Source organism: Symphalangus syndactylus, chromosome 14, assembly GCF_028878055.3.
Source record: "Symphalangus syndactylus isolate Jambi chromosome 14, NHGRI_mSymSyn1-v2.1_pri, whole genome shotgun sequence".
NCBI classification, from domain to species: Eukaryota; Metazoa; Chordata; class Mammalia; order Primates; family Hylobatidae; genus Symphalangus; species Symphalangus syndactylus.
The window spans coordinates 10,662,139-10,688,011 of NC_072436.2; the positions used below are offsets into that span (position 1 = coordinate 10,662,139).

The 25,873-nt window shown below is 60.0% G+C and overlaps 2 protein-coding genes across 9 annotated transcripts in view; one reads left to right on the forward strand and one right to left on the reverse strand.

Moving 5' to 3' along the window:
* Positions 1-6,256, forward strand: part of RECQL5 (RecQ like helicase 5) — a 41,454-nt gene extending 35,198 nt beyond the window's left edge. For 2 of the 6 annotated variants that reach the window (XM_055241392.2, XM_063617107.1), the window contains exons 9-20: positions 1,497-1,715; positions 1,899-1,998; positions 2,138-2,174; positions 2,300-2,358; positions 2,445-2,518; positions 2,860-2,953; positions 3,295-3,429; positions 3,660-4,198; positions 4,369-4,459; positions 4,672-4,896; positions 5,417-5,486; positions 5,587-6,256. In XM_055241392.2, the coding sequence (XP_055097367.1) occupies positions 1,497-1,715; positions 1,899-1,998; positions 2,138-2,174; positions 2,300-2,358; positions 2,445-2,518; positions 2,860-2,953; positions 3,295-3,429; positions 3,660-4,198; positions 4,369-4,459; positions 4,672-4,896; positions 5,417-5,486; positions 5,587-5,687 (1,744 nt within the window). In that variant the 3' untranslated portion in view covers positions 5,688-6,256. Of the gene's footprint in view, positions 1-1,496; positions 1,716-1,898; positions 1,999-2,137; positions 2,175-2,299; positions 2,359-2,444; positions 2,519-2,859; positions 2,954-3,294; positions 3,430-3,659; positions 4,199-4,368; positions 4,505-4,671; positions 4,897-5,117; positions 5,487-5,586 lie in introns of those variants that run through there. The other 4 variants (XM_063617104.1, XM_063617106.1, XR_010115504.1 and 1 more) reach the window with 3 other exon arrangements.
* Positions 6,257-6,260: 4 nt separating this feature from the next.
* MYO15B (myosin XVB) overlaps positions 6,261-25,873 on the reverse strand; it is a 44,285-nt gene continuing 24,672 nt past the window's right edge. For all 3 annotated transcript variants that reach the window (XM_055241390.2, XM_063617068.1, XM_063617067.1), the window contains 43 exons: positions 23,205-23,298; positions 22,497-22,556; positions 21,823-21,880; positions 21,467-21,597; positions 20,567-20,662; positions 20,251-20,486; positions 19,989-20,167; positions 19,683-19,755; positions 19,090-19,251; positions 18,767-18,867; positions 18,601-18,677; positions 18,412-18,493; positions 18,116-18,214; positions 17,845-17,951; positions 17,561-17,752; positions 17,298-17,376; positions 17,023-17,136; positions 16,682-16,943; positions 16,506-16,593; positions 16,165-16,384; positions 15,177-15,289; positions 14,914-14,973; positions 13,884-13,959; positions 13,626-13,744; positions 13,299-13,417; positions 13,078-13,219; positions 12,741-12,852; positions 12,463-12,632; positions 11,919-12,070; positions 11,687-11,750; positions 11,525-11,594; positions 11,017-11,093; positions 9,242-9,315; positions 9,035-9,150; positions 8,830-8,924; positions 8,652-8,729; positions 8,460-8,556; positions 8,183-8,328; positions 7,861-7,976; positions 7,441-7,574; positions 7,124-7,257; positions 6,873-7,013; positions 6,261-6,701 (listed from right to left, as the gene is read on the reverse strand). In XM_055241390.2, the coding sequence (XP_055097365.1) occupies positions 6,624-6,701; positions 6,873-7,013; positions 7,124-7,257; positions 7,441-7,574; positions 7,861-7,976; positions 8,183-8,328; positions 8,460-8,556; positions 8,652-8,729; positions 8,830-8,924; positions 9,035-9,150; positions 9,242-9,315; positions 11,017-11,093; positions 11,525-11,594; positions 11,687-11,750; positions 11,919-12,070; positions 12,463-12,632; positions 12,741-12,852; positions 13,078-13,219; positions 13,299-13,417; positions 13,626-13,744; positions 13,884-13,959; positions 14,914-14,973; positions 15,177-15,289; positions 16,165-16,384; positions 16,506-16,593; positions 16,682-16,943; positions 17,023-17,136; positions 17,298-17,376; positions 17,561-17,752; positions 17,845-17,951; positions 18,116-18,214; positions 18,412-18,493; positions 18,601-18,677; positions 18,767-18,867; positions 19,090-19,251; positions 19,683-19,755; positions 19,989-20,167; positions 20,251-20,486; positions 20,567-20,662; positions 21,467-21,597; positions 21,823-21,880; positions 22,497-22,556; positions 23,205-23,298 (4,993 nt within the window). In that variant the 3' untranslated portion in view covers positions 6,261-6,623. The remainder of the gene's footprint in view (positions 6,702-6,872; positions 7,014-7,123; positions 7,258-7,440; positions 7,575-7,860; positions 7,977-8,182; positions 8,329-8,459; positions 8,557-8,651; positions 8,730-8,829; positions 8,925-9,034; positions 9,151-9,241; positions 9,316-11,016; positions 11,094-11,524; positions 11,595-11,686; positions 11,751-11,918; positions 12,071-12,462; positions 12,633-12,740; positions 12,853-13,077; positions 13,220-13,298; positions 13,418-13,625; positions 13,745-13,883; positions 13,960-14,913; positions 14,974-15,176; positions 15,290-16,164; positions 16,385-16,505; positions 16,594-16,681; positions 16,944-17,022; positions 17,137-17,297; positions 17,377-17,560; positions 17,753-17,844; positions 17,952-18,115; positions 18,215-18,411; positions 18,494-18,600; positions 18,678-18,766; positions 18,868-19,089; positions 19,252-19,682; positions 19,756-19,988; positions 20,168-20,250; positions 20,487-20,566; positions 20,663-21,466; positions 21,598-21,822; positions 21,881-22,496; positions 22,557-23,204; positions 23,299-25,873) is intronic.

A 25,873-nucleotide genomic window follows, 5' to 3' on the forward strand; every position in this document is an offset into this window, starting at 1 on the left:
ATTTGTCGCATTTACTCTTTGGAGCAGAGTAGGGGCAGGAGCGCCCTCTGGTGGCCGCCTCGGCTGTCCCAGCCCAGGTCAGGCTTCGGAGCTGCGTTCACTCAGCTAAAGGAAAGCCAGGCCCTGCTTCCTTAGGGGGGTGTTGCAGTCATCCTTGGATCTTTGAGCCTGCGCCTTGGGGTCGCAGCCCCTCAAAGGGCTTCTTGCAGCCCCAGCAGTGCTCACACTGGGAGGAGTTCTAGTTAGAGCAGTTAACGCCAGCTATTCTTGTCCCTGGGATGTGGCACCCCAGACAGCCCTGCCTGTGTTCCAGCATCTCCTCTTGGGCTTCCCTACCCTGTGCCACGTTCCTGGTGGCAGGAATGGCTGTTTACAAGGAGCCTGAGAGAGCTATGGCCCCTCTTGCAGCCTCTGCAGCTGCCCCAAGGGTCGACAGCCACCCCCATGCATAGGGAACAGAGATGCGACAGAGCCTTGTGGGCCAGCCAGAGGCTGCTCCCTGCTCCCAGCATGGGCAGAGCCACTCACCCCAGGAGGGCTGCGGCAGGGTTCAGACAGAGGAAGACGAGAGGAGGACTCCAGGCGAGGCTGCATCTCCCTGGCTAAAGGCCCCACCTGTGACACCCTCACGGGTTGATGATGGGACATATTACTACACAGCCATGTCTGCCTTAGCAATGCAAATACGTTTTGAGAAATTTAACTTGTCATTGTGCGGTCACAGAGTATACTTACGGAAATCAAACGGCAGTTCCAGGGAAGAGAAGGAAAAAAATATCAAGCGGTATAGCCTCCTACACACCCAGGCCATGTGGTACAGCTTGTTGCTCCTAGACCACGAACCTGTACATCACGTTACTGTCCTGAGTACCGTATGCAGTTGTAACACAGTGGTATTCACATATCTAAGCACACACAAGCATAGAAAAAGTACAGTAGAAATACAGTGTGAGAATCGTAGGGGACCACCGTTGGCTGTACAGTCATTCCATGGGGCATGACTGTACTGTAATGCACTTCAGATATCACCTCAGCCATCTTCGCTCAGTCCGTGAGGCCTGTGCCTTTCTGTACCATCTTACTGATGGGAATGCATGGGCTTCAGGAGGTGAAGTGTGTCACCCAAAAGACAGCCTTCATGGCAGAGCCGGCATCTGCACCCAGAGTCTGCACTCTGTGCAGTACATCCCATTGCCAGAGGACAGAGGGGAGGAGCAGAGGAGTAACTGGACAGAGTGGGGTTCACATCCTGCTTCCCAGGAGACCCCCATGTGTTACGTGACCTTGGGAAAGTTTGTTCACCTCATTGTCCCCATCTGTGTAGTAGGCAGAGCCAAACGATGCCTGGTGTGGCTTGGATGAGATGAGGGGTGTGGGGCTCCTGGCATGGTGCCAGACGCAGCAGTGCTCGCTCAGCCAGCGATTCGGGCTCGGGTGAACAGATGCCGGCTGGCTGGGCTCTCCGCCCCTCACCTCTGTGGTGCTGCCTGCTCCAGGTGCCGCCATGCTGCCATTGCCAAGTACTTCGGGGACGCGCCGCCTGCGTGCGCCAAAGGCTGCGACCACTGCCGGAACCCCACAGCCGTGCGGAGGCAGCTGGAGGCCTTGGAGCGCAGCAGCAGCTGGAGCAAGACCTGCATCGGGCCCTCCCAGGGGAATGGCTTTGACCCCGAGCTGTACGAGGGAGGCCGCAAGGGCTACGGGGGCTTCAGCAGGTAAGGGGCCAAGAAGCCAGGGACTCCAGCCCACTGGAATTGTCTGGCATTCCCTTGGTGCCAAGGCCAGACCAGAGGTGGCACGATGCTGCAATCCCCCCTTGAGCTGGTAGGACATCAGGGACATTGCCATCCTAGCAGCGGCACACATGGGGAGGCCACTCACGCCTGGCCTGTCCCTAGGTACGATGAAGGTTCTGGAGGCAGCGAGGATGAAGGCAGAGATGAGGCCCACAAGCGGGAGTGGAACCTCTTCTATCAGAAGCAGATGCAGCTGCGCAAGGTGAGGGGAGGCACTCAGTGGCCTGTGTAGGGCCCCTGGTGGCTGCCTGCTCGCACCTCTCAGCCTCTTCTCTGGTGCTGGATGGGACTGTCCTGCAGCAGGGCAGGACGCCTCATGGGCCCTTCATGTTGTCCTCCAGGGCAAAGACCCCAAGATAGAAGAATTTGTACCCCCAGGTCAGTACAGAAATGTTCCTGGAGGCTTGTGGGCTCTTCCCGGGGCATGGAGGGAGGATTCTCATCCGGGGCGTGGGGGACCTCAGAGTGGAGTGAAAGGACCAAGGACCACCACCCCCCCACAGATGAGAACTGTCCCCTGAAAGAGGCTTCTAGCAGGAGGATCCCCAGGCTGACTGTGAAGGTAAGAGACGGGCAGCTCCTCAGCCACCCCCCAGGGCCCTCCCCCAGCCGCGAGGCCATGTGACCAGTCTCACTCTCCTGTGCCAGGCACGGGAGCACTGCCTGGGGCTTCTGGAGGAGGCACTGAGCAGTAACCGCCAGTCCACACGTACCACTGATGAGTGAGTTCCACGATCGCTGGGCTGAGGAGCCCTCCAAGCTCTCGTTCCCCTGGAGACTGCAGGACCCTGTCAACCCTGGCCTGTTTGGGCCACCTCTCCCCAGATTGTACCTCTCCTACTCCAGGGGACTGCCCCTACAACCCCACCAGGGCCAGGCATGGCTACAACTTAGGTGCTGCCAGCAGCTGCTGAGGGATAGTAAGCCACAGGGTGCCTAGAGAGTCCTAATCAGAATCCCTGTGCCCAAGGCCTACCCCACCAGGCCTCTAGTCCCACAGGAGCTCAGCAGGGAGAAGCCCAGGCCCACCTGATACCTTGTGCCTATTACCTTGCACCCACAGAGCTGACCTCCGGGCCCAGGCCGTGGAGCTGGAACACGAGACATTCCGGAACGCCAAGGTGGCCAACCTCTACAAGGCCAGCGTGCTGAAGAAGGTGGGCCTGCTGCAGGCGGACCACGGGTCGTTGCGGGGGCCCCTCCATACTCTGAGGCAGAAGCTGTTTGCCAGCTCTCTGGGCACAGGCAGTCCAGAACCCGGCCTCCCCAGCACACCCCAGAGACAGTTTATGGGGGTGGAGCTCCATTCTCCACTGGCCGGAGGTGTTTCTAGCCACCCCTGTGAGGATGGGAGGCCTAAAATTTGCCCAGTGGTCAGTTGCCTGCGGCCACTGGCCACAGAAACCCACTTCTAGTGCCTAGTGGAAAAGGAGGGCTGGGTGGGGCATGTCAGGAGGAGCTGGTGGGTGCCACAGCCTCCCTGCCTATCCCTGCCCAGGTGGCCGATATCCACAGAGCCTCCAAGGACGGGCAGCCCTATGACGTGGGAGGCAGTGCCAAGAGCTGCAATGCCCAAGCTGAGCCCCCGGAGCCCAATGAGTATGACATCCCACCAGCCTCCCATGTGTACTCGGTGAGCTGTGGCCCAGTGGCCTCCAGACCTGTGCCCAGGAAAGGCTCCACTTCCCCTCTGCCCTCGGGTGCACCTCTTGCCATGGCCTGGCTCCCCAGCAGGGTCCTGCCTGCCTCTTCCCTCCCACATTCCTGAGAGCGCCGTCCCAATGTGAGTGACTGGTCCAGCCAGCGGTGCCCTCGAGGGGGCCTAGTGGGCTGAACCTTCTCTCCTCCTGCTCACATTTACAGCTCAAACCCAAGCGGGTGGGAGCTGGTTTCCCTAAAAGCTCCTGCCCGTTCCAGACGGCCACGGAACTGATGGAGACAACTCGGATCAGGGAGCAAGCCCCCCAGCCCGAGCGGGGAGGCGAGCATGAGCCCCCAAGCTGGCCCTGTGGCCTCCTGGATGAGGACGGGAGTGAGCCCCTCCCTGGGCCCAGAGGGGAGGTCCCTGCAGGCAGCTCTCACTATTGGGGGCCCTCCCCTGAGAAGAAGGCAAAAAGTTCCTCTGCGGACACTTCCCTTGCCAAGGGCCGGGCCAGCAAGAAACAGCAGCTCCTAGCTGCAGCAGCCCACAAGGATTCTCAGAGCATTGCCCGCTTCTGCCGAAGGGTGGAAAGCCCAGGTCTGCTGGCATCAGCCCCAGAGGCAGAAGGTGCCTGTGCCTCCTGTGAGGGGGTTCAGGGAACCCCGATGGCCCCAGAGAAGTACACAGGGGAGGAAGATGGAGCCGGGGGACATTCGCCTGCCCCTCCCCAGACTGAGGAGTGCCTCAGAGAGAGGCCAAGGTAAGGGTACAGGTAGTTATAGAATCTTTGGAATCCACACGGCAGCATCCCTTTTGCTCACTGGGCGTCTGAAGCTCAGAGCTCACCCCTAAGATGGGCTCTCCTAGGCCTCCTAGGATGAGGGAGCCACCAGGACCCAGAGCTGTGATGCCTGCTTTTCCCTCCACCAGCACCTGCCTATCCAGAGACCAGGGCACCCCTGAAGTCCAGCCCACCCCTGCAAAGGACACATGGAAGGGCAAGCGGTCTCGATCCCAGCAGGTGCCGGCAGAGATGAGGCTGTTGGGGAGAAGAGAAGGGCTGTGGGCGAGGCCAGGAGCTGTTGTGCCCTGCTCAAGGGGTCAGGGAAAATCAGCGCTTCTTTCCACACCTGGTGGCAGATGGGCTGGGCTGGAGGGAGATAGCCGGTGTGGGGACCCAGTCTTCCAGAGGAGGGGAGCTCAGGAGTGACCCTCTGCTGTGGCCTTTCTCAGGAGAACCCAGAGAACCAGCCTCAGAAGAGGCCTCGCACCTCAGCCGAGCCCTCCGTCGTAGCTGAGGTCAAGGGCAGCGTCTCGGCCAGCGATCACGGCACCTTGAATCCCACAGCTCAAGACCCCCGCCAGCTATCAGCTCCTGGCATCTCCTTGAAGGAGGCTGCAAATGTTGTGGTCAAGTGCCTGACCCCTTTCTACAAGGAGGGCAAGTTTGCTTCCAAGGTAGGGGGAGTGGGTGGGTTCTGCCTTCTCCCAGGCCTGGGGTATGTGGGTGTAGTGGGGGCGGGAGGTAGGGAGTGTGAGCCCCGGACCATAGTGGGCCTAGGGCCAGCCCCACGCCCATCCTCCCTGGGGCCTGCCTTGCCATTGGGTCATGGCCGTGGGTTGCTCTGGGGGTCAGGGCAGGGTCCTGCTCTCTTTTTTTTTTTATCTCTGTCGCCTAGGCTGGAATGCAGTGGTGCAATTTCGGCTCACTGCAACGTCCGCCTCCCGGGTTCACACCATTCTCCTGCCTCAGACTCCCGAGTAGCTGGGACTACAGGCGCCCACCACCATGCCCAGCTAATTTTTGGTATTTTTAGTAGAGTCAGGGTTTCACCCCGTTAGCCAGGATGGTCTCGATCTCCTGACCTCGTGATCCGCCCACCTCGGCCTCCCAAAGTGCTGGGATTATAGGCGTGAGCCACTGCGCCCAGCCACCAAGGGTCCTGCTCTCTGCTTCTCTTCTCCCTCTCCCTTCCAGGAGTTGTTTAAAGGCTTTGCCCGCCACCTCTCACACTTGCTGACTCAGAAGACCTCTCCTGGAAGGAGCGGTGAGCGCTGGCATTGCCAGGGCTAGGAGGCACTTGGGAGGGTGGTCTACAGGGAGGAGGCTAACGCTCACCTCCTCATGCCCCCACCCTGAATCTGTAGTGAAAGAAGAGGCCCAGAACCTCATCAGGCACTTCTTCCATGGCCGGGCCCGGTGTGAGAGTGAAGCTGACTGGCATGGCCTGTGTGGCCCCCAGAGATGACCAACTGCTGGCTGGGCAGGGCCCGCGTCCTCCCCCAGATTCTAGCATGGGTCATCCTGGGCCTCGCCTGCTGATGCCAGGGCCATCGTCTTTTCTCAGTCCTTCTCCCTTCCAACCATACTTGGCTTTGGGGATGACCCCAGACACCCCCTGAATCCAGGTCAGAGGTCAGCCCACCTTCTTTCTGCTTGCAAAGCCTATAGACCCTTCTCAGAGCGGCCCTCATGGCTGGGTTTTCTGGGACACATGTCCAGGACAGAAGGTGGAGGGTGGTAGAGCTGCTGCTGGAAGAAGGGGAAGGAAGAGTGGCCCCTCCCCGAGTTTTAAGTCAGGACAAGGCCCACCTGTCCATGGTATTGGAAGCTACTCAGGGGAATCTCAGATCCTCCACCCACTCCCCCATCCATTACAATGCCAGCTTGCAGCCTTGCCCAGGTCAGAGCTGTGGCCGAGGAGAGGCAGCCACGTCCTGTTCCTGCTCAGCTCCTGCTCAGGAAGGCCAGGCCTGACTGAGATGTTTGGGAGAGGAATAAAGTTGTGGTGTTGTGGCGCGTGCACGCGTGCACACAGCCCTTTTCTCCAGGGAGTTTTATTTCCTCGGCAGCTGTTTCTCCCATGCCTGGGCTTGTGCTAATGTGGGGCCTGGGTGGAACCTGGGGCCAGGTGGGCATCTCCCTCAGACTGGGCAACTTCAGGTGCCCCAGCCGAGTTCCTGCAGCCCCCTTTGGGCCCAGGCAGTCCTGGAGAGGGTCTGGCTGTTTTGCCTGTTGGTGACGTGATAGCAGCCCCTGCCTCATGGCCTGCATGTGGGCCGGCTGGGCTGTGCTGAGGCAGGTTCTGGAACAGTGATCTGATTGATAGCATCCAAGGCAGACCGTCTGGGTGAGACGGGCCGGGGGAGGCCTCATCCTCATCTCTCCCCGGCCTGCATTCCTCTCAGTTGACGCTGGGCCACTCAGTGCAAGAGGCACTGCGGTCTATCAGGAAGACAGTGGTGTATAGCAGCTCCTGGGCCTGCCCAGAGAAAGGCCTGTTACAAGAGGCTCCCCAGCCAGCCCCTTGCCTCTGCCCCGGCCCACAGCACTCCGGAGCAGTGGGCATCAGCCTGGGCTCCCACTGCACGTCATGCCGGGGCAAGGCCCTCACATCCACCTTCCCAAGGTGGCCAGAGGCCTGGCCACTCACCTCTGGCAGCTCAAACCAGATGGTCTGGGGGTTGTCAGCTGAGCCATAGTTGAGTTCCAGGCCAGGAGGCCCCTTCTCCTCCAGAGGGCTTAGCAGGTGGAGCCGCTGCAGGCTCTTCAGGGCAATGCAGCAGTACAGGCTCTGGGGGCAGCAGAAAGCAGGGCTGGTGTCCTCTCCAGGGAGGGGTCACTGTGGGTGATGGAACGGCCCGAGGGTCCCTAGGCCAGTGCTGGGGCAAAATCTGTGCCCACCTGGGAGCTGGGGTCCATGAGGATGAGATGCTGGCGGTTGAGCCCCAGGAGAGTGGGTCCGGACAGGGCCCGCGTGCTCACTCGCAGCACCCCGTAGACGGTGTAGCCGAAGAGGGGCAGCTGACTCACAGCCTCTGTGGGTGGAGAGGGTGCAGGCAGGAAATCTGAATGCTGCGGCCCTGGAACCTGCTCTGCCTGGCCCCCCAAGTCAGCTGAGAAGGACAGGGCAGGTGCAGACCCGTCCTCACCCCTCTACCTGCATTCCTTCCCTCTTGGCCTCCAGCCCCCACCCAGCAGTCCCCTAGCCCCAGACCCACCAATGAAACTGATCTGTGCTTCCTGGGGACTGTGTCCTTCCAGCCGTCCCAGCTCCTGACCCATCAGGTTCTTGATGGAGGCTGTGTTCACCTGCCGTTGCAGCTGCTTTGGCATATAAGCAAGCAGGTCCTGCCTAGGATGCGTGGCCGGGGTCAGTTTGGCCCCTGACCACCTGGTACAGGGCTGGGCATACAGCATGTGCCACATAACCAGTGCCTATTGTGGGCAAGACTAGACATCCATACACATGAACGAGGTGAGGGTCCTGCACCAGAGGAGCTCAGGGTGGGGTGGAGAGGACAGATGTCCACAGGCCCCGCTGCTCCGGGCCAGTTGTTAGGGCCAGGAAGGGTACCAGTCAAATGGCCTTGACCTTAGAGAAGGGGAGGGGCTTAGGGGCAGGAGTTGCCTCCACTCACTCTGAGGGGGTATTCCTGTTGGCCTTGCTGAGGTGCTGCAGGGCGGCCAGCCTGGCGAGCTGCACGTCCGCCTTGGCGCTGACTGGCAGCTTCCCCTGAAGGTAGTCCCACAGCACCTGTGTGGGGAGCATGGTGAGGAGGGCAGCGGTGGTTCAAAGCCCCCCATCAGTTGGTGGCTCTAGAGGCTCAAGGCTACTTTTGCCACTGTCACCCCCCAGCCACCACAGACCCACACCCTTGTGGGGAGGGGGGCTTGGAGTTTGCCCAGGCAGGAAGCCGCGCCCTCAAACTGCAGCAGCAGCTCGGAGGCAGGCAGGCTGACCTGGCTGTAGTGGGTGCTGATGTAGGTGGAGTTATCGAAGTGCAGTGGGGTCTCCCAGTGGAGCCGCCGGCTGTGCAGGCTCACGTCCTGGTTCACTATCACGCTGTTGAGGTATTCGGCAGGCTGCAGGGGCCTCACCAGCTGGCCTGCATGGGGAGCCTAGGTCCACTGCTGCTCAGACCACGCACAGCCCGCCCTGCCACCCCAGCAGAAACCAAACCACCTCCCCCCTGGGCAGGGGAGTGGCCCCACCGTGAGGCTCCGTCCCCACGCTTACTCTTCTCTTTGATGAGGAAGAGGGCGAATTCCTGCACTTCCTGAGGCTCCGTGACACCCATTTCCCGGCATAGCTCCTCCTGCACTTCTGCTGCCACCTGGGCATGTGAACAGGCTGCGATGAGGGGGAGGGAGGCTGCGGGACCCAGAACTGATGCCCAAGGCCTCCTCCCTTGGTGGCCCCCGAGCTCACTGTGAAAGTCTGGATATTTGTCCTATAATCCACACCCCCCGGCAGGTGAATAAGAAGCAGGCGAACGGCTTGTCCTTTCTGCCAAGGCAGGTTGCAGGGTCAGTCGGCCAGTGGTCTCCTGTAGGAGACACTCCCCACCCCAGGGTGTCCCACAATGCCCATCCGCCACCCCCAGTACCAGGAAAGCCTTCATTTCACCCGGTGGGGGCATCCGCCGGCGCCCCCCATATTTGACTGTGCGCTGGAGGTGCTCCTGGCTGCTCCGGGCCAGCTCTGCAGAGAAGCCAGGCTGGGGTTATGAGGTGGCCAGGCCTCCCCAAGCCCGCCAAGTTCCCAGTCCTAGAAACCCCTGCCCCTCCTCCATCTCCCCCTCCCACGGGCACCTTGGCTGGGGCCTGAATCCTGCAGGAACTTGGTCAGGTAGGGCATCAGCCTGGTTGATGGGGGGAAGAAGCCTGTGAGAAGGCTGAGGAAGCTCCAGCCTCGAGTGCAGTGTTCCCTGCAGGGCAGACAGCTCAGGCTTCAGGCTGGCCAGGCCATGGTGCCCAGCTGCCCCCAGAAGCCACCCCACCCCACCGGTCCCCACTCACGGCCGGGGGTGTCCCGTGACCTGCTTGATAACCTGGCAGTAAATCTCATCCCTCAGCTTCTCCTGCTGGCACAGCTGTGGGGACAGGAAGGGCAGGTGGAGTGAGGGATGGGAGCGGTGAGCCTGGAGTCTGAAGCCCTGGAGAAATCCTGTTAGACCGTGGGCTGGGGCTGAGTCAAGATGTCTCCCTCAGCTTAAGAGCATCACTGCACTGGACACTCAGTCACTTTCTTCACTGCTCCCCTGTCTCCCTCTGTCACACAGGCTGGAATGCAATGGCATGATCTCAGCTCACTGCAATCTGTTTCCTAGTTTCAAGCAATTCTCCTGCCTCAGCCTCCTGAGTACTATAGGCGCGTGCCACCACACCCAGCTAATTTTTGTATTTTTAGCAGAGATAGGGTTTCACTACGTTGGCCGGGTTTAATCTCGAACTCCTGACCTCAGGTGATACACCTGCCGTGGTCTCCCAAAGTGCTGGGATTACAGGTTTGGGCCTCCGTGTCCAGCCTTTTCATTTATTTATTTTTTGAGACAGTCTTGCCCTGTCGCCCAGGCTGGAGTGCAGTGGTGCCATCTCGGCACACTGCAACCTCCACCCTCCTGGGTTCAAGCGATTCTCCTGCCTCAACCTTCCGAGTACTACAGGTGTGCGCCACCTTGCCCAGCTAATTTTTGTGTTTTTAGTAGAGACGGGGTTTCACCATGTTGGCCAGGCTGGTCTGCAACTGCTACCTCAGGTGATCCACCTGCCTCGGCCTCCCAAAGTGCTGGGATTACAGGGGTGAGCCACCACGCCTGGCTCCTGCTTATCCGATCTCTTAGTCATCTCTGCTGGCTCCACCTTAACTCCATGACCTCTGAGCGGTGCTGTGCCCTTGAACCTCTCTGTCTGCCCTTCTCCCCGTGGCCTCAGCTGGTCCCATCTGATGACTCCTGGTGCCTGCCTCCAGCCTTCTCCCTTGAACCCCAGACTCCTCCACTGGGAAGTCTGGGATTTCAGACCTCACGTGTCCAGAACAGATTCCTCCACCAGCCAAGATCTGCTCCTTGAAGACAGTAGTTGTTCTCCTTCCCGTAGCCCACATGCGATTGCTCAGCACACTCTGCTGGCTCTGGATCTTCTGCTTCTCCCTTGCTACCAGCAGCATCCCTCACCTGGGACCACTGCGATAACTTCCTTTTGCTTTTAAACTTAGACCCCCAGAACCTCAAACAACAGCCGAGTGACCCTGTGAAATGTAAGCCGAGTCTCTCTCCAGAATCCTGGTGGTTTCCCATCTCTCCAAAAATCAGAGGCCACTGATGGCTACAATGACGGCTACAAGGCCTGTGGTGGCCTGGACCCACCGCCACTCCCCGTCCTCATCCTCCGCTCTCCCTGCCGCTCACTAGGCTCAGCCATACTGGCCTTCCGATGCGTGATGGTGCCGAGGTTTCCCCCAACATCTGAACTGTTGCCTGCCCTTCTCTGTCACCCCGTACTCACTCCTTCCCTCCCTGTAGGAAGATTCCTGCCACAAAACCTTCTCCACTGCAGCAGCCCCTTCCCTGCATTCTTACTCTCCAGTGACCTCTCACTCCCAGACACATAAGTTATTGAAAGCACTGCAGAGACTTAGCCTGTTGGCTTCACAGCCACGCCCCCTGCACGCAATGGGTGCTCAGTAAATACTCGGAACGATTTGAAGGACAGTGACCAAGAAAAGGGGATCTCCTTCAGGCCCAGACAGGAGGACAGGCACAGGCGCTGGGGGTCACACAGCCCAAGCTTACCTTCAGCAGTTCATAGAGCAGATCCATCTCATCCTTGCCCCGGGGCTTGGACTGGTCACCCATAAACCGCATCAGGGCTGCAGGCAGGATAAGAAACCGCACACAGCTGGGGCTGTGCTGGGGCTGGCCCTGGCTCGTGCCATTGCTGTGCAGGGCCTTCACCTGCCATCTGATGCCTCACTCTCAAAATGCATGGATGCCAGCCAGGGCAGCTGGCTGCAGCTCAACTCATGGGGAAACTGAGGCTCCTGGGTATCCAAGGCCCCACACAGCACATAGCATCCTCTGGGCCCATGGACTGCCTTCCAACCCCAGACTCCACACAACCCACCACCCTTGAGTGGGAGTAGAAGCGAGTGAGGGCCCTGGGGTCCAGGAACCACCAGTTAGCTTCCTGGAGTTGGCAGACTGGGACGGAGCCAGGCAGAGCTCAAGGAGATAAAGGGACCAGACACCCAGGTTCATGGCACTGCAGACATGGGGACCCAGGATGCCTGTGGCCACTCACCCAGGAAGCTGGCCACAGCCAGCTTGCTCACATCATCGCTGAGGCTGAGGAGCGACTCCTGGATGGGAGCCTGCGGCCAAAGAGAGGAGGCCATGGGTCTGGGGGGCCGTGGGGGTCAGAGGGCAGATCTACAGGCCAGACCCTTCCCTGCCTCTCTCCCACCTTGCTGTACTGCACCAGGCTGTCCGTGTCCTTCCCCGCGGCACCTCCATCTGTCTGGCCCAGCCTGTGGGGGGCAGAGGGAGACAGCCCAGCTTGTTTGGCCCTCCCGCCCTCATCCCAGCCAGCCAGGCAGGGAGAGTGCTAAGAGCACAGCCCAGTGGCTCTCAGCAAGGTGCTCTCTCTTGGGAAGACTGAGGACAGACAGGCACACGGGTTGGCCCAGTGCACTCACAAGGCCTGGGACTTCCGGAAGTAACGCAGGGCGAATTCCCGCATGGTGTAGTTGTGGGAGTCAGTGGGCAGAGAGGCATAGGCCACAGAGGAGGGCAGGCTGGTGGCCTCCGAGTCGTCACTGTGTGCCTGGCTCCAAGGGTGGGCAGGGCGCTGGGAGCACAAGAAACCTGGTGCCACCTGAGTGTCCAGTGCCCTATCCCAGGGGTCCTGCCCCAGCCCCATCCCTCACCAGCCAGACACCAAAGGAGCAAGACCAGAAGCCAGGAAAGTGAAGAGCTGTTTATTAAGCATCTGCTGGGGCAGCGTTGAACTAAGTACCACGTGGGACACAAGAGCAGCCCAGCCCAGCCCCTGCCTGCAAGGAGTGCACAGTCTTGCTGGAGAGACAAGGCGAGCCATCAGGAGGGGGCAGAGGGGCAGCCACAGGAGATGGACAGCAGAGTGGTCCCACCGCATGGCAGCCTCGGGAGCGGTCAAACCCCTTTCCTTCCTCAGTCTCAGGCAGGCCTTGCCTCTGGTTGTCCCTCTCCCATCTTCCTCACCTCTGAGGCCCTGTCCCACCGAGCCAGCCCTGGTTCCCCGTTGGACAGCTGACCCCTGTGCCAGCCACTCCTCTGGTCCTTGGAGAAGGAAAAGTCGGGAGCGGCAGCCGGCTGCACTATGTTGGCAGGGAAGAGTCCGGAACGGCCCCCGGCAGAGCCAAACTGCCAGCCTGGAAGGCACCCAGGGATATGGCTCACCCACTGGACCCTCCGCCCCTGGGCAGCCTCTGACAAGTGGATGCCCTCCCTGTGTGAGCCCCTGCCGGCTCTGGTGATACCTGGCTCCAGGGTGGCCACCGGCAGCAGCTTGATGAGGTCCCCACGGTGGAAGCTGAGGAGGCTGCAGTTGTCAGTGATGTAGCTGCGTAGGGCGATGACATAGCCGGAGTCCTGTGGGCAAGCAGGTGAGGGCCTGGAGCAGCGAGCCTGCCTGTGCCTCCCTGTCCTGCCTGCCCACCTGCTCCCCCTGCTGGCCTCCCCCTCCACCTAGCGCCCCAGACTTCCAGGGATTTGGCCCAAACTCCCAGCCCCTGCCCCCACAGGGAAGACGGACGGGGAGATGCAGCATCGGTGAGGGCTGCCCGCCCGGCCTTCCAACCTGCGCCCCACACTTGCCTTCTTAAGCTCACTCAGGAACAGCTCAACCAGTGCCTCGATGGCCCTTGCCCGGGCTGTGTGCAGCACCAGCTGCTCGCTCTTCAGCGACAGCTCCAGGGTGGAGCTGCCCGGGCACTCCACGCCCAGCACCTCCGCGAAGCTGCGCAGGGGCCGGGCATGAGCTGGGGTCATCTTGCCACCTGCCCCCACCTCTAGCCCAGGGTCGTGGGCCAGCGCACCTGTATGAGCAGAGAATCTTCAGCTGGTCGGGGCGGAGGCTGGGGCCTTGGGTCACCTTGAGCAGTCGCAGCCCGCGGTGGGACACGGCTAACAGCTGCACGTCGCTGCCGCTCTCGCCCTACAGGAAGGTGGTGGGTCTCGGGCAGGCTCCTGGGTCCTGCTACTGCCCAAGATGCCCTGGAGCTGCCCAGGGCCAGAGGCTGGGCTTTGTCCTTCCCCTGGTGCCTGCCCCCCAGCTCTCCTGCTTGTGGAGGGTCTGTGCCCATGCACTCCAGGATCCAGGCTGGGGGCCTGGCATCCCAACTCCCTACCCCAGCGCCACTGACCGAGACAGGAAAGAAGCGGGAGAAGTAATTGGCCCAGTTGTCCCGAGCGGCCACCACGATGCGCTTCTTGACGCTGTCTTCAGTGGTGGTGAGAGAATCCAGGTCCACCTCCAAGTCTCCTGTGGGCAGGAAGGACCCAGGCTGCCCTCTGCTCACACAGAGGGGGCTCTAGAGTTTGCTCCCATGCTGCTCCCTCCTTCAGAGCAGGTGCGGCCCCCAGCACTCAAGCTCCCAACTCCACGATTCCTGGACCCATACCCAGCAGGTCTTTCATTTTCCGCCGCTCATTCTGGGAAATCCGGATACAGGACTCGGAGAAGGTGTCCCGCAGGATCTGGGGGCAGAGCTAGGTGGTCACCACCAGGTCCTGAGACAGAGCCCACCTCCAGAGCAGCCATTGACATGCATGAAGGAAAAGCTGAGGAGGCCAATGGAGGGAGCCCTGGCCCTCATGGCCTGTGTGCTCAGCAGAGGGCCTAGGTGGGGCAGGGAGGGATGGAGGGCTTGGGCCACCTCCATTCACACGTCTCACCTGTCCCGTCCCCTGCAACTGCCAGCCCTCCCTTTTCACTCACTGCCCAGAGACCCTGTGGTAACTGCCCTTGGATCAGCCCAGATACAAGATTGTTTGGGGCAGGGGGCGGGTGCTACTGCAGAATTAGGGGGAACAGAGGCTCACTCCTGGGAGCGTTCAGAGGTGGCAAAGTGACAACCATTTATTAAGTACCTACTGTGTGCTAGAGCCTGTGTTGTACACTGTACACACTTTGCTTTTAATCTTTATCTATAAAACTAGATGAATAACGGTCCCTACTTCTTGTTGTTGAGAGACAGTCTCGCTCTGTCACCCAGGCTGGAGTGCAGTGGCACAATCTCGGCTCACTACAACCTCTGCCTCCCAGGTTCAAGCAATTCTCCTGCCTCAGCCTCCCAAGTAGCTGGGATTACAGGTGCGTGCCACCACGCCTGATTTTTGTATTTTTAATAGAGACGGAGTTTCACCATGTTGGCCAGACTGGTCTCGAACTCCTGACCTCGTGATCCACCTGCCTTGGCTTCCCAAAATGCTGGGATTACAGGTGTGAGCCACCGCACCTGGCCATGGTCCCTACTTCTTAGGGAGGTTGTGAAGGTTCAATGAAGGCAAGTCTGGGCACACAGAAGTGCCCCCTAGTGCTAGCTGCCAACATGCCCTACATGGTGTTAACCTGGCCTAGCCATTAAACAAAGGGCACCAGAGATGCCATCTCTGCAGATGTCTCAGGCTGGCAGGTGGGCCAGCTCTCACCTGCTCACAGAGGAGCCGCAAGTAGTAGGGATGGCTGAAATTCTCCCGTGGGTAGAACACCTGGAGGAGGGCACAGAAGGGCAAAGATTGGTGGGTCTGGTGCCACTTCCCAATCAGTCTCTGCCCTCCCAGGCCTGGAAAATCAGCCTTGAGATGGTGGGCTGTGGGGAGGGGATGCTGGGGTCCCAGGCCGGGATGCACAAAGCCTGCCGCCTCCCTGCCAGCCCAAAGAGGCCAGGCCAAGGCCCCACCCTCATGCCCACCTCCTTTCGTAGGAACAACTTCCAGGGCATGCCGGTGTAGGAGAAGCACACGCTGCCAGAGGGTGCGAGTAGCTGGGTGGAGACCCCCTGGTCCTCCATGGGCTGTGTCAAGCCTGGCAGAGAGGAGGGGGTGAGGAGCCTCAGTGAGGGGCTGCAGAGCTAGAGAGATGGGGGCACGGGAGGGAAGATCTTCATCCCCAAGAGCCTTCCAAGGGCCTGGCTCTCCCAACCTCCAGTTGCCTTACTCCTTCCATGGCACCATCTCCTGCCTCCATTTCGGGCCCTAAACTTTCCCTGGTGTCCCTGAGGCTCGTGGGCCTTCATTTTTTTTTGAGATGGCGTCTTGCTTTGTCGCCCAGGCTGGAGTGCAGTGGCACGATCTCGGCTCACTGCAAGCTCCGCCTCCCAGGTTCACGCCATTCTCCTGCCTCAGCCTCTCCGAGTAGCTGGGACTACAGGCGCCCGCCACCACGCCCGGCTAATTTTTTTGTATTTTTAGTAGAGACGGGGTTTCACCACGTTAGCCAGGATGGTCTCGATCTCCTGACCTCGTGATCCGCCCACCTCGGCCTCGCAAAGTGCTGGGATTACAGGCGTGAGCCACCGCGCCCAGCCTCTCGTGGGCCTTCTATGACCATGTCGGTCAGCCAGGGCCACTAACTTCCTCACAGAGCTGTCGGGTATGTGTCAGGGACAACACCCTGTGTGTGATGCCACTGACTTCCCCACAGAGCTGTCAGGTTTGTATCAAGGACAACACCCTGTGTGTGACAGCCTCTCAATGACAGCCCCAAAGATGCCCAGGCCCTGCCCTGGGTGGGAACACGGAAGCTGGGACTCCCCAGCTACGTATGGCTCCAAAGTCCAGAAGCCTGAACAGCTGGCCTCAGCCATGCAGAGATGCCTTCAGCCCTGGCACAGAGAGTCTGTGCGAACCCTGCCTCTGCCCCAGTGAAGCCCACGGCGCAGGGGAAGTGTGGTTCCTTACAACGATGCTCTGCTGAAAGGGTCCCTGGGTCCTCGGGCAGAGGCAGTGGTGGTGCTGGTGGAGGTGGGGGTGTCTGGGCAGTGGGCAGCTTCTGGCCAAACAGGTCCAGAAGGGACCCCTGCTTTGCCTTGATGGAGCTAGAGGGCCCAAGCTGTAGCGGGGCCTTGGGTCGAGGAGCCACAGCTGGCGGGGGGCCCTTTCCTGGGCCGGGGGACAGCATCTGGGGGGATACAGAGAAAGTACACAGGCTGAGTCACAGCACAAGGCCAAGTTCGCCCCAGAGAGCCTTGGGCTCCCCAGTGCGGCAGCACACTCTGGGGGAGACAGGCCGGGGTGCTCACCGGCGGGGGCGAGTGGGCACTGTTGATGCCCAGCTTGGCCAGAGCCTCGTCCTTGGGGTCGATTTTCTTCGGGAAACCTTTGGGCGTCCTCATGGGAGAAGCAAGAGGTCACTAAGTTAATATGGTGATTCCCCGAGGAGCGGGACAGCCCTGGCCACCTCCTCCTGGGGGCCCACCTGGATGGCTGCACGGGCACAGGCACGGGGCCCGGGCGGCTCTGGTACATGCGGATGATGTTGCCAATTTCCCTGCTGGGTTGTGGCCGCTTGGGCTTGGAGTCTGAGCTGTGCACCATGGTCCCCCTGCCTTGGGCTGGCCCTTGGCCACGGCCCTTGGCCGATGTCTCCTTGGCTGGCTCAGCCTCAGCCTCTTTTACAGCTTTGGCCCCACCTTGCTTCAATGGCTTCTTCACGATGGGGGGAGGAGGAGGGGACAGCACTGACCAGGAAAACAGGAAAGACCGTTAAACGCTGTGCAGAGCCACAGGAGCCCCAGGCCCTGCCCAGCTCCCCACAACCTGCTCTTGTTTCCACTTCTTGCTCCTCCTGCTCCTCCTGCTCCTGCGTCTCTCCCTGGGGGATGTGGACCTTGGCCGGGGGCTTCGTCGTCCTCACTGTGATCTGCGGCTGCCCTGCAAGTGTCCAGATCTTCAAAGTTACCCGCACTGGCCCAGCTGGGCTCCTGGATGGGCTGCACCAACTCCGGGGAGCAGAGCACACCCCACCTTCCCTGGCCCAGGCTAGGGGCACTGGCCATGTTTCTGCACGGGCCTGCCACCCCAAGTGCCCTCACCCATCTTCTGGAAATAGTTCCGTTTCTGCTGGAAGCTCTTGGGCCGATAGAGCCTGTCTTCAGCCTCCTCGGAGGTCTCCTAGCAGAAGCAGAAGTGAGTGGCAGCTCAGCCAGCCTGGGTGCCACACTCGCCACACCCCTCGGGTCCCCAGTCCCGAGCCAGCAGCCTCTTCCCTGCGTCTGCCTACTCACCCTGCCCATGTCCCCTGCCCCTGCAGTCCCCACCCTCACACCCCTTCCTGAGAACACGGTCACCTCCTCACCCTCAGGCAGCCACCCTCTGATTCCAGGTCATGCTGTGGCTTCTCTGGGGGTGTGGGGGGCTTCCTGGGCTTGGAGGTGACGGCTGAGGGTGAGGCCTGGGACGCAGCCTCGGAGGCCCGAGCCTGCCGCTGCCGCTGCTGCGTCTGCTGCTCCAGGGACAGGGTCATGGCCTGAGCTGTCATCTGCTGGGCCTGAAGCAGGAGGAGCAGCCAGTTCAGACCCTCATCCCCGAGCCACAGACCTCTCCTCCACCAGGCAGCCCCAGAGCCCTGCCAGTGCTCACCAGGATTAGCGCCTGCTGGTTGATAAAGTTCTGCTGCTGGACGGCCAGCTGCCCTGCATCCAGGCTGGGAAGCAGCGGCTGCGGTGGCTGCGGTGGCACCACCATGGCTGTGAGGGCGGCAGGCGGCCAGAGCGGTGGGCACCACGGCCAGCCTTGAAGCTTGCTGCCCACTGTGCACTCGGGACTCCTAGCAGGACCCTCCCTCCTCCAGTCCCAGAGCTGGTGGCTGCTCTCCTGAGAAGGGACTCTGGTGCCCCCAGCCCAGACTTACCTGGCATGGCAGGGACTGTGCCCATGGCTGGCATCATGGTCATGGGTGCAGGGACCATGCCTGGCTGGTATCCAGGCATCTGAATCATTCCTGGGTACACTGAGGGAACACGCCCTCCCTGTCAGTCCCTGCCTGGGTCCACATGCCACCTCCCTCCAGCCCCAGGCACAGAGAAGAGCATCGGGCACTGGGTTGCTGGCCAGGGCACCAATCGCCACTGCCAGAGGGGTCCCAGGCCATGCCTGCCATGCTGCCGGGCCCGGAGGCCCTGGGTGAGGAATCAGCCCCTCACTCACCCATGGGGTAGCCCTGTTGCGTGGGTCCAATGGCGCCCCCACCCTTCATGCGGCTGCTCAGAGCCCAGCTTTGTTCCAGATCCTGAAGGGACAATGGTCACAGGCCAGAGAGCCCTGAGAAAAATGGAAGGGGCAGCAGAGGCCCCGGGGGGTTGGGGCAGGGGCATTCGGGGGCTGTGCCAGACTCACGCTGAGGCTGGAGGATATCACTGGCTGGAAGATCTGGTCCAGGAAGCCGTCCAGGCTCCCTGACCTCTGGACCTCCCCTGTGGGGCAGGGAGAGGGTTGGAGTCATGGCCCGGGGCGTGGCGCTTCCCATGCTCTGCCAACCTCCATGTGCCCACTCCAGCCTTACCTGTGTGGTCCCTGCTGGGCAGCGTTGGGGCTGGACCTGGAGGGGGTCCTGGGGGCAGTGAGGGGGCCTGGATGCCAGGGGCAAGGGGAATGACCTCAGCTCTGCAGGAAACAGGATCCAGCTAAGGGGGTGGCCAAGGCTGAGGGTCACCCAGGCTGGGGCAAGAGGTAGAAGCTGCTGCAGGGGTCGCCCCATGGTTGGGAGGAGGCTGGGTGGGAGGGCTGGGCCTGCGGCAGCTCCTATAAACCCGTGAGTGTGGCAGGGTGGCTGTGGGGTCCCCCGGCAGGAGCAGGCCGGGGAGAGGGGTGCTGGGTGGCACCTACGAGCCAAGAGGAGTGATGGGGTAGCTGCGGGGACGAGCTGGGTCCCCCAGGTCCTCAGTCTGGCTGATCAGGTCCAGCACAAAGTCGCAGCCAGCCAAGTCCTGCCATGCATCTCTGGAGTACAGTGACACTGACCAGCCCCGGGGAGGCGCCTCCAGGCCTCTGGGTGGGAAGGGAGCAGTCAGTGAGGCAGGCGGCCATCCAGAAAGGGCAAGGACCACAGGGCGGGCCAAGGGGGCAGGGGGCTGAGGAAGGGAGGATGGCCCTGGAACCGCCTGGTCCGGGACCCAGGTTCGCTCAGCAGCGGGGACTGCTCGCCTCCTCACCTCACGGCCCTCCATTTCCACAAGGGCTCCAGCGGGGACATTTATTTTCTGACCTACTGAGTTAGAATCTGGGCCGTGGGAGCTCCCAAGCCCCTCATTCCTAATCTGCCCCCGGCTCCCCATCGCCATCTGCAGTCTGGCCTCTGCCCACCCCGGGACACCTTCCCTCCCTCCCCTCCCTCCCCCCAAGACTGGGCTTGGAGAAGGAGGAGGGTATAGGACAATGGTCACTTTGGCCACACTGTCCCCCATCCCCAGTTCCCATACCTGCTCTGCAGGATCCACCCAGCTAGCTGCTCCCCGGTGGTCCAAGACTCCACCTCGGCCGAGTAGCACTCCTCTGCAGGGGCGCGGGGGGTGGGGGCAAAAGTGAGGGACAGCAAGGTCCACCCTGACAGGAAGGGGCTGCTGTCCCCATGAGGGTTTCAAAAGCAGGACAGAGGGGAGGGAGACCAGGGTCACTGAGGACAGGGCAGCAGGAAGGCTGGAGCAGGAAGGGGTTCCAGGGAGGGCAAAGGGGCAGGGCTGGCCCCACTTCAGGCCTGGGAGGCCTCAGCCAGAGGCAACCCTCACCGCTGAAGGTGAACACGTCCAGCGCCATGCGGCCCCGCCGCCATCCGGCCAGCCACTCCAGCTGGGTCGGGGGGTGGGCCCGAGTGGCCCCCGAGGCCAGCTGCGACTGCTCCAAGGCCCCCAGCAGCTTGTGCTGGCACAGCGCTGCCATGCCCCTGGGGGCCTGGTCAGACACGAACCTGCAGGGCGGGCACAGGCTGCAGCGGAGGCAGGGTGATCCAGTGACCCCACCTGCCAGGTCCCCACCTCCCATGCCCCTTACTTGAGCAGCGGCTTCTGTAGGACAGGCAGTGGGGGAAACGCACTGAGCAGAACAGCCATGAGGGCCCAGCCACGCTGGCTCTGCTGTTCGTCTGGGTTCTGCCATAGCTGGGCCACCAGCTGGCTAAAGAGCTCATTCCGCAGCCCTGGCCGGGACTGCCCCTGCCGCACCAGGTATGTGCCCATGGTCTGCCTCTGCCAGGACTGCAGGGATCCGTCCCTCAGGAGCCACAGCATCTGCCGACACAGCCGGGTAAGGGCAGGATGTGCAGGGCTCCCAGGCGCCCATCCTGTCCCTTCTCCAATGTGTCACTCACCACTTTGTTGATGTCCAGGGCATGCTGAGGGTTCTCTCCGTCCAGCTGGGTTAGGGGCTTCGCCAGTGGCTGCCCCGGCCTGGGCAGGGATGGCTCCTGCAAGGAAGGAGAGGGCTTAGTCCATGCTCGCCAGCTGCTAAGACAGCCCGGGGGTCCCCACCACCGGAGCAGACATCTTTGGAGAGGCAGAGGGCTGGACAGAACTATGCATCTTAATGCTTTTTTTATTTTATTTTTTATTTTGAGGCAGAGTCTTGCTCTGTCGCCCAGGCTGGAGTGCAGTGGCACAATCTCAGCTCACTGTAGCCTCCACCTCCCAGGTTCAAGTGATTCTCCTGTCTCAGCCTCTTGAGTAGCTGGGACTACAGGCACCTGCCACCGCGCCCGGCTAATTTTTGTATTTTTAGTAGAGACGGGGTTTCACCATGTTGGCCAGGCTGGTCTCAAACTTCTGACCTCAGGTGATCCACCCACCTCGGCCTCCCAAAGTGCTGGGATTACAAGCATGAGCCACCATGCCCAGCCTATATGTGCAGTCTGGAATCCTGCATTTGTATTTACTGCTGAAGTCTGGACAGTTTCCCTTGTCAATAAACATTCTTTAAGGTCATGACTTCAAAAGCAGGGCACTAGCGCAGGTACAACAAAGGTGTGGCATCGTGGATCTAAATAACTTCTCCCAACAATAACACCAACTGTTATCACCAGTAACACTCTATGGTGAGACATTTACATTCAACTGTTATTTTCAGAGCAATTCAGCGCTATTCACAGCCCCAAAGGCTGGGGAGGGAGGAGGGAAAGAGCTGACAGCAGGGGGAAAAAAATGCAGCGTCTGCCAGGCAGGTGCTAACTCAGAATGGTGAGGCCAGTGGGAAGAGCTTAGGCCCGGGCACCCACCTGAAAGCCGGTGGAGACGAAGCTGGAGAAAGGGAACCGGTCAATGTCTGTTGGGAGAGTCAGGCTGGGCCGGGCAGGAACCTCAGGGGGCAGGCACTCGGTGATGCTCCCAGCCAGGGCGTCCTGATGGCCTGGGAACAAGCACCAGGAGGCAGCCCAAGAACACCCAGGTGTGGTACCTGGCCCTGGGACCACCTCCACCCCTCACCACGAGCCATCAGCCCCTGTGCACAGGGATCCCAGCGGTAAGCTCAGGGGAGCCTGGAGCATCAGAGGGAGGAACCACAAGGGACAGACACACCCCACAGTAAAGGGACTGGAGAGGGGGTCGTAACGAGGACACCAACAAGACTCACCTTCCGCCATCTTCAGCATGACGGCCAGCTCAGCCGGGATCTCCAAGCGCCCCAGCTCCTGGCAGAGGGGACCCATTTACCCAGGATCTATAGGAGAGGCCTAGGGACCAGTGTCCCTCCCCACACCCTCACCCCCAAGATTATAAACATCCCCTCCAAAGACCAAGGTGTTTGTTTTTTGAGACAGGGTCTCACTCTGTCACCCAGGCTTTTTGCGGTGGTGCCATCATGGCTCACCGCAGCCTTGACTTCCGAGGTTCAAGCTCAAGTGATCCTCCTACCTCAAACCTCCTGAGTAACTGAGGCTACAGGCATGTGCTACTGCGTCCGGCTAATTGTTATTGTTTTTGTAGAGATGGGGTCTTGCCATGTTGCCCAGGCTGGTCTCAAATTCCTGGGCTCAAGCAATCCTCACACCTCGGCCTCAAAGTGCTGGGATTATGGGCGTGAGCCACCATGCCCAGCAAAAGGCCAAGGATTCTGACCCTGGACACTCAAACAAACAGAGCCCCGAGGACCCTCTGAGGGAAACCAAGAGCCAAGGGCACCCTGGACCCTCCTCAGGGTCCTGAGGGACAGGACCCATAGTAGCACTCTGGCAGCCCTCTAAGCTGTCCCAGTCTCAGCAGGTTCACAGCCCCATGTAAAACCCCCCCACTTTCCAGGCCACCTACCATGCTTGGCACTCTCTCCAGGGCCCTTTCGCTGCTGTGCCAGCCCTGCCAATGCCCAAGCTGTTGGAAGAGATGTGGGAAGAACTGATGCCTCCCATGTGAGTCACCTGGGGGCACCTCCCCAGCTCTGAAGTTCAGCTGTCCCCTCCTGCCCCTGGGAGGTTCTCAGCAAAGGACCGAGAACAGATCAGGAGGGGCCAATCACCCCTGGCCCTCCAGGGCCCTCACCAGCCTTAGCGTTGTGGGCGTCCGTGCCCATCTGCCAGGGCACCGGGAAGAGGGCAGGAAGAAAGGAAGAAATGGTCCCAGCGGACAAAGTCCAGCCGGGGAGGGGCCGGGGAGGGGCCAGAGAGAGGGTAGCACGTGGGCATTGACCTTTGAGCTGCTTTATAGACCTTAGATCGGAGTCATCATGCAAAAGAGGGGAGCGGAAGGGGCCCAGGGGAGGCCTGGAGGGGATGGGAACCCCAGACAAGAGGGAAGAGCCAGGCCCTGGGGAGGGTGGGCAGGGATAGAGGAAGACAGCACCTCCCAAGGGCCCCGGCCTACCCTGGCTGGAGGGAAAAGGGATGAGTTCGAGGACTGTGTCGGAAGCCGCAGCCCTTGCGAGGCTGGGCTGAGAGGGTCGATGCTGCTGGGATTTGGGCAGCTTGGCCAGCTCAGGCAGCCTGGCTTCTACCCTGAGCTGCCCCACCCAAGCCCCTGCACCTGCAGTCTCTGCCGCCTCGAGAGCAGGGGCTGGGCCGCCAGCAGGATGGTGTTCAGCTGTCCCAGAGCTGCCCGCCGCCGGAGGTGCCGCTTCCTGGAGGCCGGGAAAAGGCAGGGGCGAAATGAAGAGTCCAAACTTATGCTTCCTGCCTGGCATTGGAATCTCCTAAGCCTGGACATTCATGTAAAAACTGACTTTGGACCAGAGAAGCCCTGGATGCTTCACAGAAACGACAGGAAAAGAATAGGATACCTCAAAAGAAAAGCAAGGGTCGGGTGCGGTGGCTCATGCCTGTAATCCCAGCACTTTGGGAGGCCGAGGCGGGTGGATCACTTGAGGTCGGGAGTTCAAGACCAGCCTGGCCAATATGGTGAAACCCTGTCTCTACTAAAAATACAAAAATTACAGTACACCTGTAATCCCAGCTCCTCAGGAGGCTGAGGCAGGAGAATCGCTTGAACCTGGGAGGTGGAGAGTCAAGTGAGCCGAGATCATGCCATTGCACTCCAGCCTGGATGACAGAACAAGACTCTGTCGGGAAGGGAGGAAGGGAGGGAGGGAGGGAGGAAGGAAGGAAGGAAGGGAGAAAGAAAGAGAGAGAGAGGAAGGGAGGGAGGAAGGAAGGGAGAAAGAGAGAGAGAGAGGGAGGAAGGGAGGGAGGAAGGAAGGGAGAAAGAGAGAGAGAGAGAGGGAGGAAGGGAGGAAGGGAGGGAGGAAGGGAGAAAGAGAGGGAGGGAGGGAGGGAGGAAGGAAGGAAGGCAGAAAGAAAGAGAGAGAGAGAGGGAGGGAGGAAGGAAGGAAGGGAGAAAGAAAGGGAGGGAGGGAGGGAGGAAGGAAGGAAGGGAGAAAGAAAGAGAGAGAAAGGGAGGGAGGGAGGAAGGAAGGAAGGGAGAAAGAGAGAGGGAGGGAGGGAGGGAGGAAGGAAGGGAGAAAGAAAGAGAGAGGGAGGGAGGAAGGAAGGGAGAAACAAAGGGAGGGAGGGAGGAAGGAAGGGAGAAAGAAAGAGAGGGAGGGAGGAAGGAAGGAAGGGAGAAAGAGGGAGGGAGGGAGGAAGGAAGGGAGAAACAAAGGGAGGGAGGGAGGAAGGAAGGGAGAAAGAGAGGGAGGGAGGAAGGAAGGAAGGGAGAAAGAGGGAGGGAGGGAGGAAGGAAGGAAGGAAGGAAAAGGAAAGGAAGGAAAGAGAGAGAGGAGGAGGGAGGAGGGAGGGAGGGAGGGAAGAAGGGAGGAAGGAGAACAAGTAAACTGAGAGACGGTTCAGCCTGAGGGATTAAGATCTGACTCTCTGACTCTGGGCCTAGAATACCTGGGTTCAGATCAGTTCCCGATATGCACACTGACCCCCAAAAAAAAAAAAAAACATTTCCCTTAGCTTGGTACGGTAGCTCATGCCTGTAATCCCAGCACTCTAGGAGGCTGAGGAAGGACAACTGCTTGAGACCAGCAGTTCAAGACCAGCCTGGGCAACATAGCAAGACCTCATCTCTACAAAAAAGATTTTTTAAATTAGCCAGGCATGATGGCGTGTCCTTGTAGTCCCAGCTACTTGGGAGGCTGAGGTAGGAGCTATGATTGGGTCACTGCTCTTTAGCCTGGGTGACAGAGTCAGACCCTGTCTTGTGGAAAAAAAAAAAAAAAAAAGGAGCAGCAGAACTTATTAAAAAGTAACATCATTGGCCGGGTGCAATGACTCATACCCGTATCACACCTGTAATCCCTGTAACTTGGGAGGCTGAAGTGGGAGGATCACTTGAGACCAGGAGCTTGAGACCAGCCTGGCCAACACGGTGAAACCCCGTCTCTACTAAAAATACAAAAAAGGCCAGGCGTGGTGGCTCACACCTATAATCCCAGCACTTTGGGAGACCGAGGCGGGCAGATCACGAGGTCAGGAGTTCGAGACCAGCCTGGCCAACATAGTGAAACTCTGTCTCTACTAAAAATAAAAAATTAGCCGGGCATGGTGGCAGGTGCCTGTAGTCCCAGCTACTTCATAGGCTGAGGCAGGAAGAATCGCTTGAACCCAGGAGGCGGAGGTTGTAGTGAGCTGAGACCAAGCCATTGCACTCCAGCCTGGGCAACAGAGCGAGACTCCATCTCAAAAGAAAAACAACAACAACAACAAATTAGCCGGGCTTGGTGGCCTATGCCCATAATCCAGCTACTCCAGAGGCTGAAGCACGAAAATCACTTGAAACCAGTGGCTGGAGGTTTCAGTGAGCCGAGATCACGTTGCTGCTAGAGCAAGACTCTGTCTCAAAAAAATTTTTTTAATAAAAAATAATAATAATAAAAAATAAAGGCCGGGTGCAGTGGCTCATGCCTGTAATCCCAGCACTTTGGGAGGCTGAGGTGGGTGGATCACCTGAGGTCAGGAGTTCGAGACCAGCCTGGCCAACATAGGAAAACCCCATCTCCACTAAAAACACAAAAATTAGCTGGGCATGGTGGCAGGTGCCTGTAATCCCAGCTACTCAGGAGGCTGAGGCAGGAGAATGGCTTGAACCCGGGGGGGGGGGGGGCAGAGGTTGCAGTGAGCTGAGATGGCACCCCTGCACTCCAGCCTGGGTGACAGAGCGAGATTCCGTCTCAAAAATTAATTAATTAATTAAAAAATAAAAACAGGCAGAGGAGAAACAGACATTTCTCCAAAGAAGTGACACTAATATCT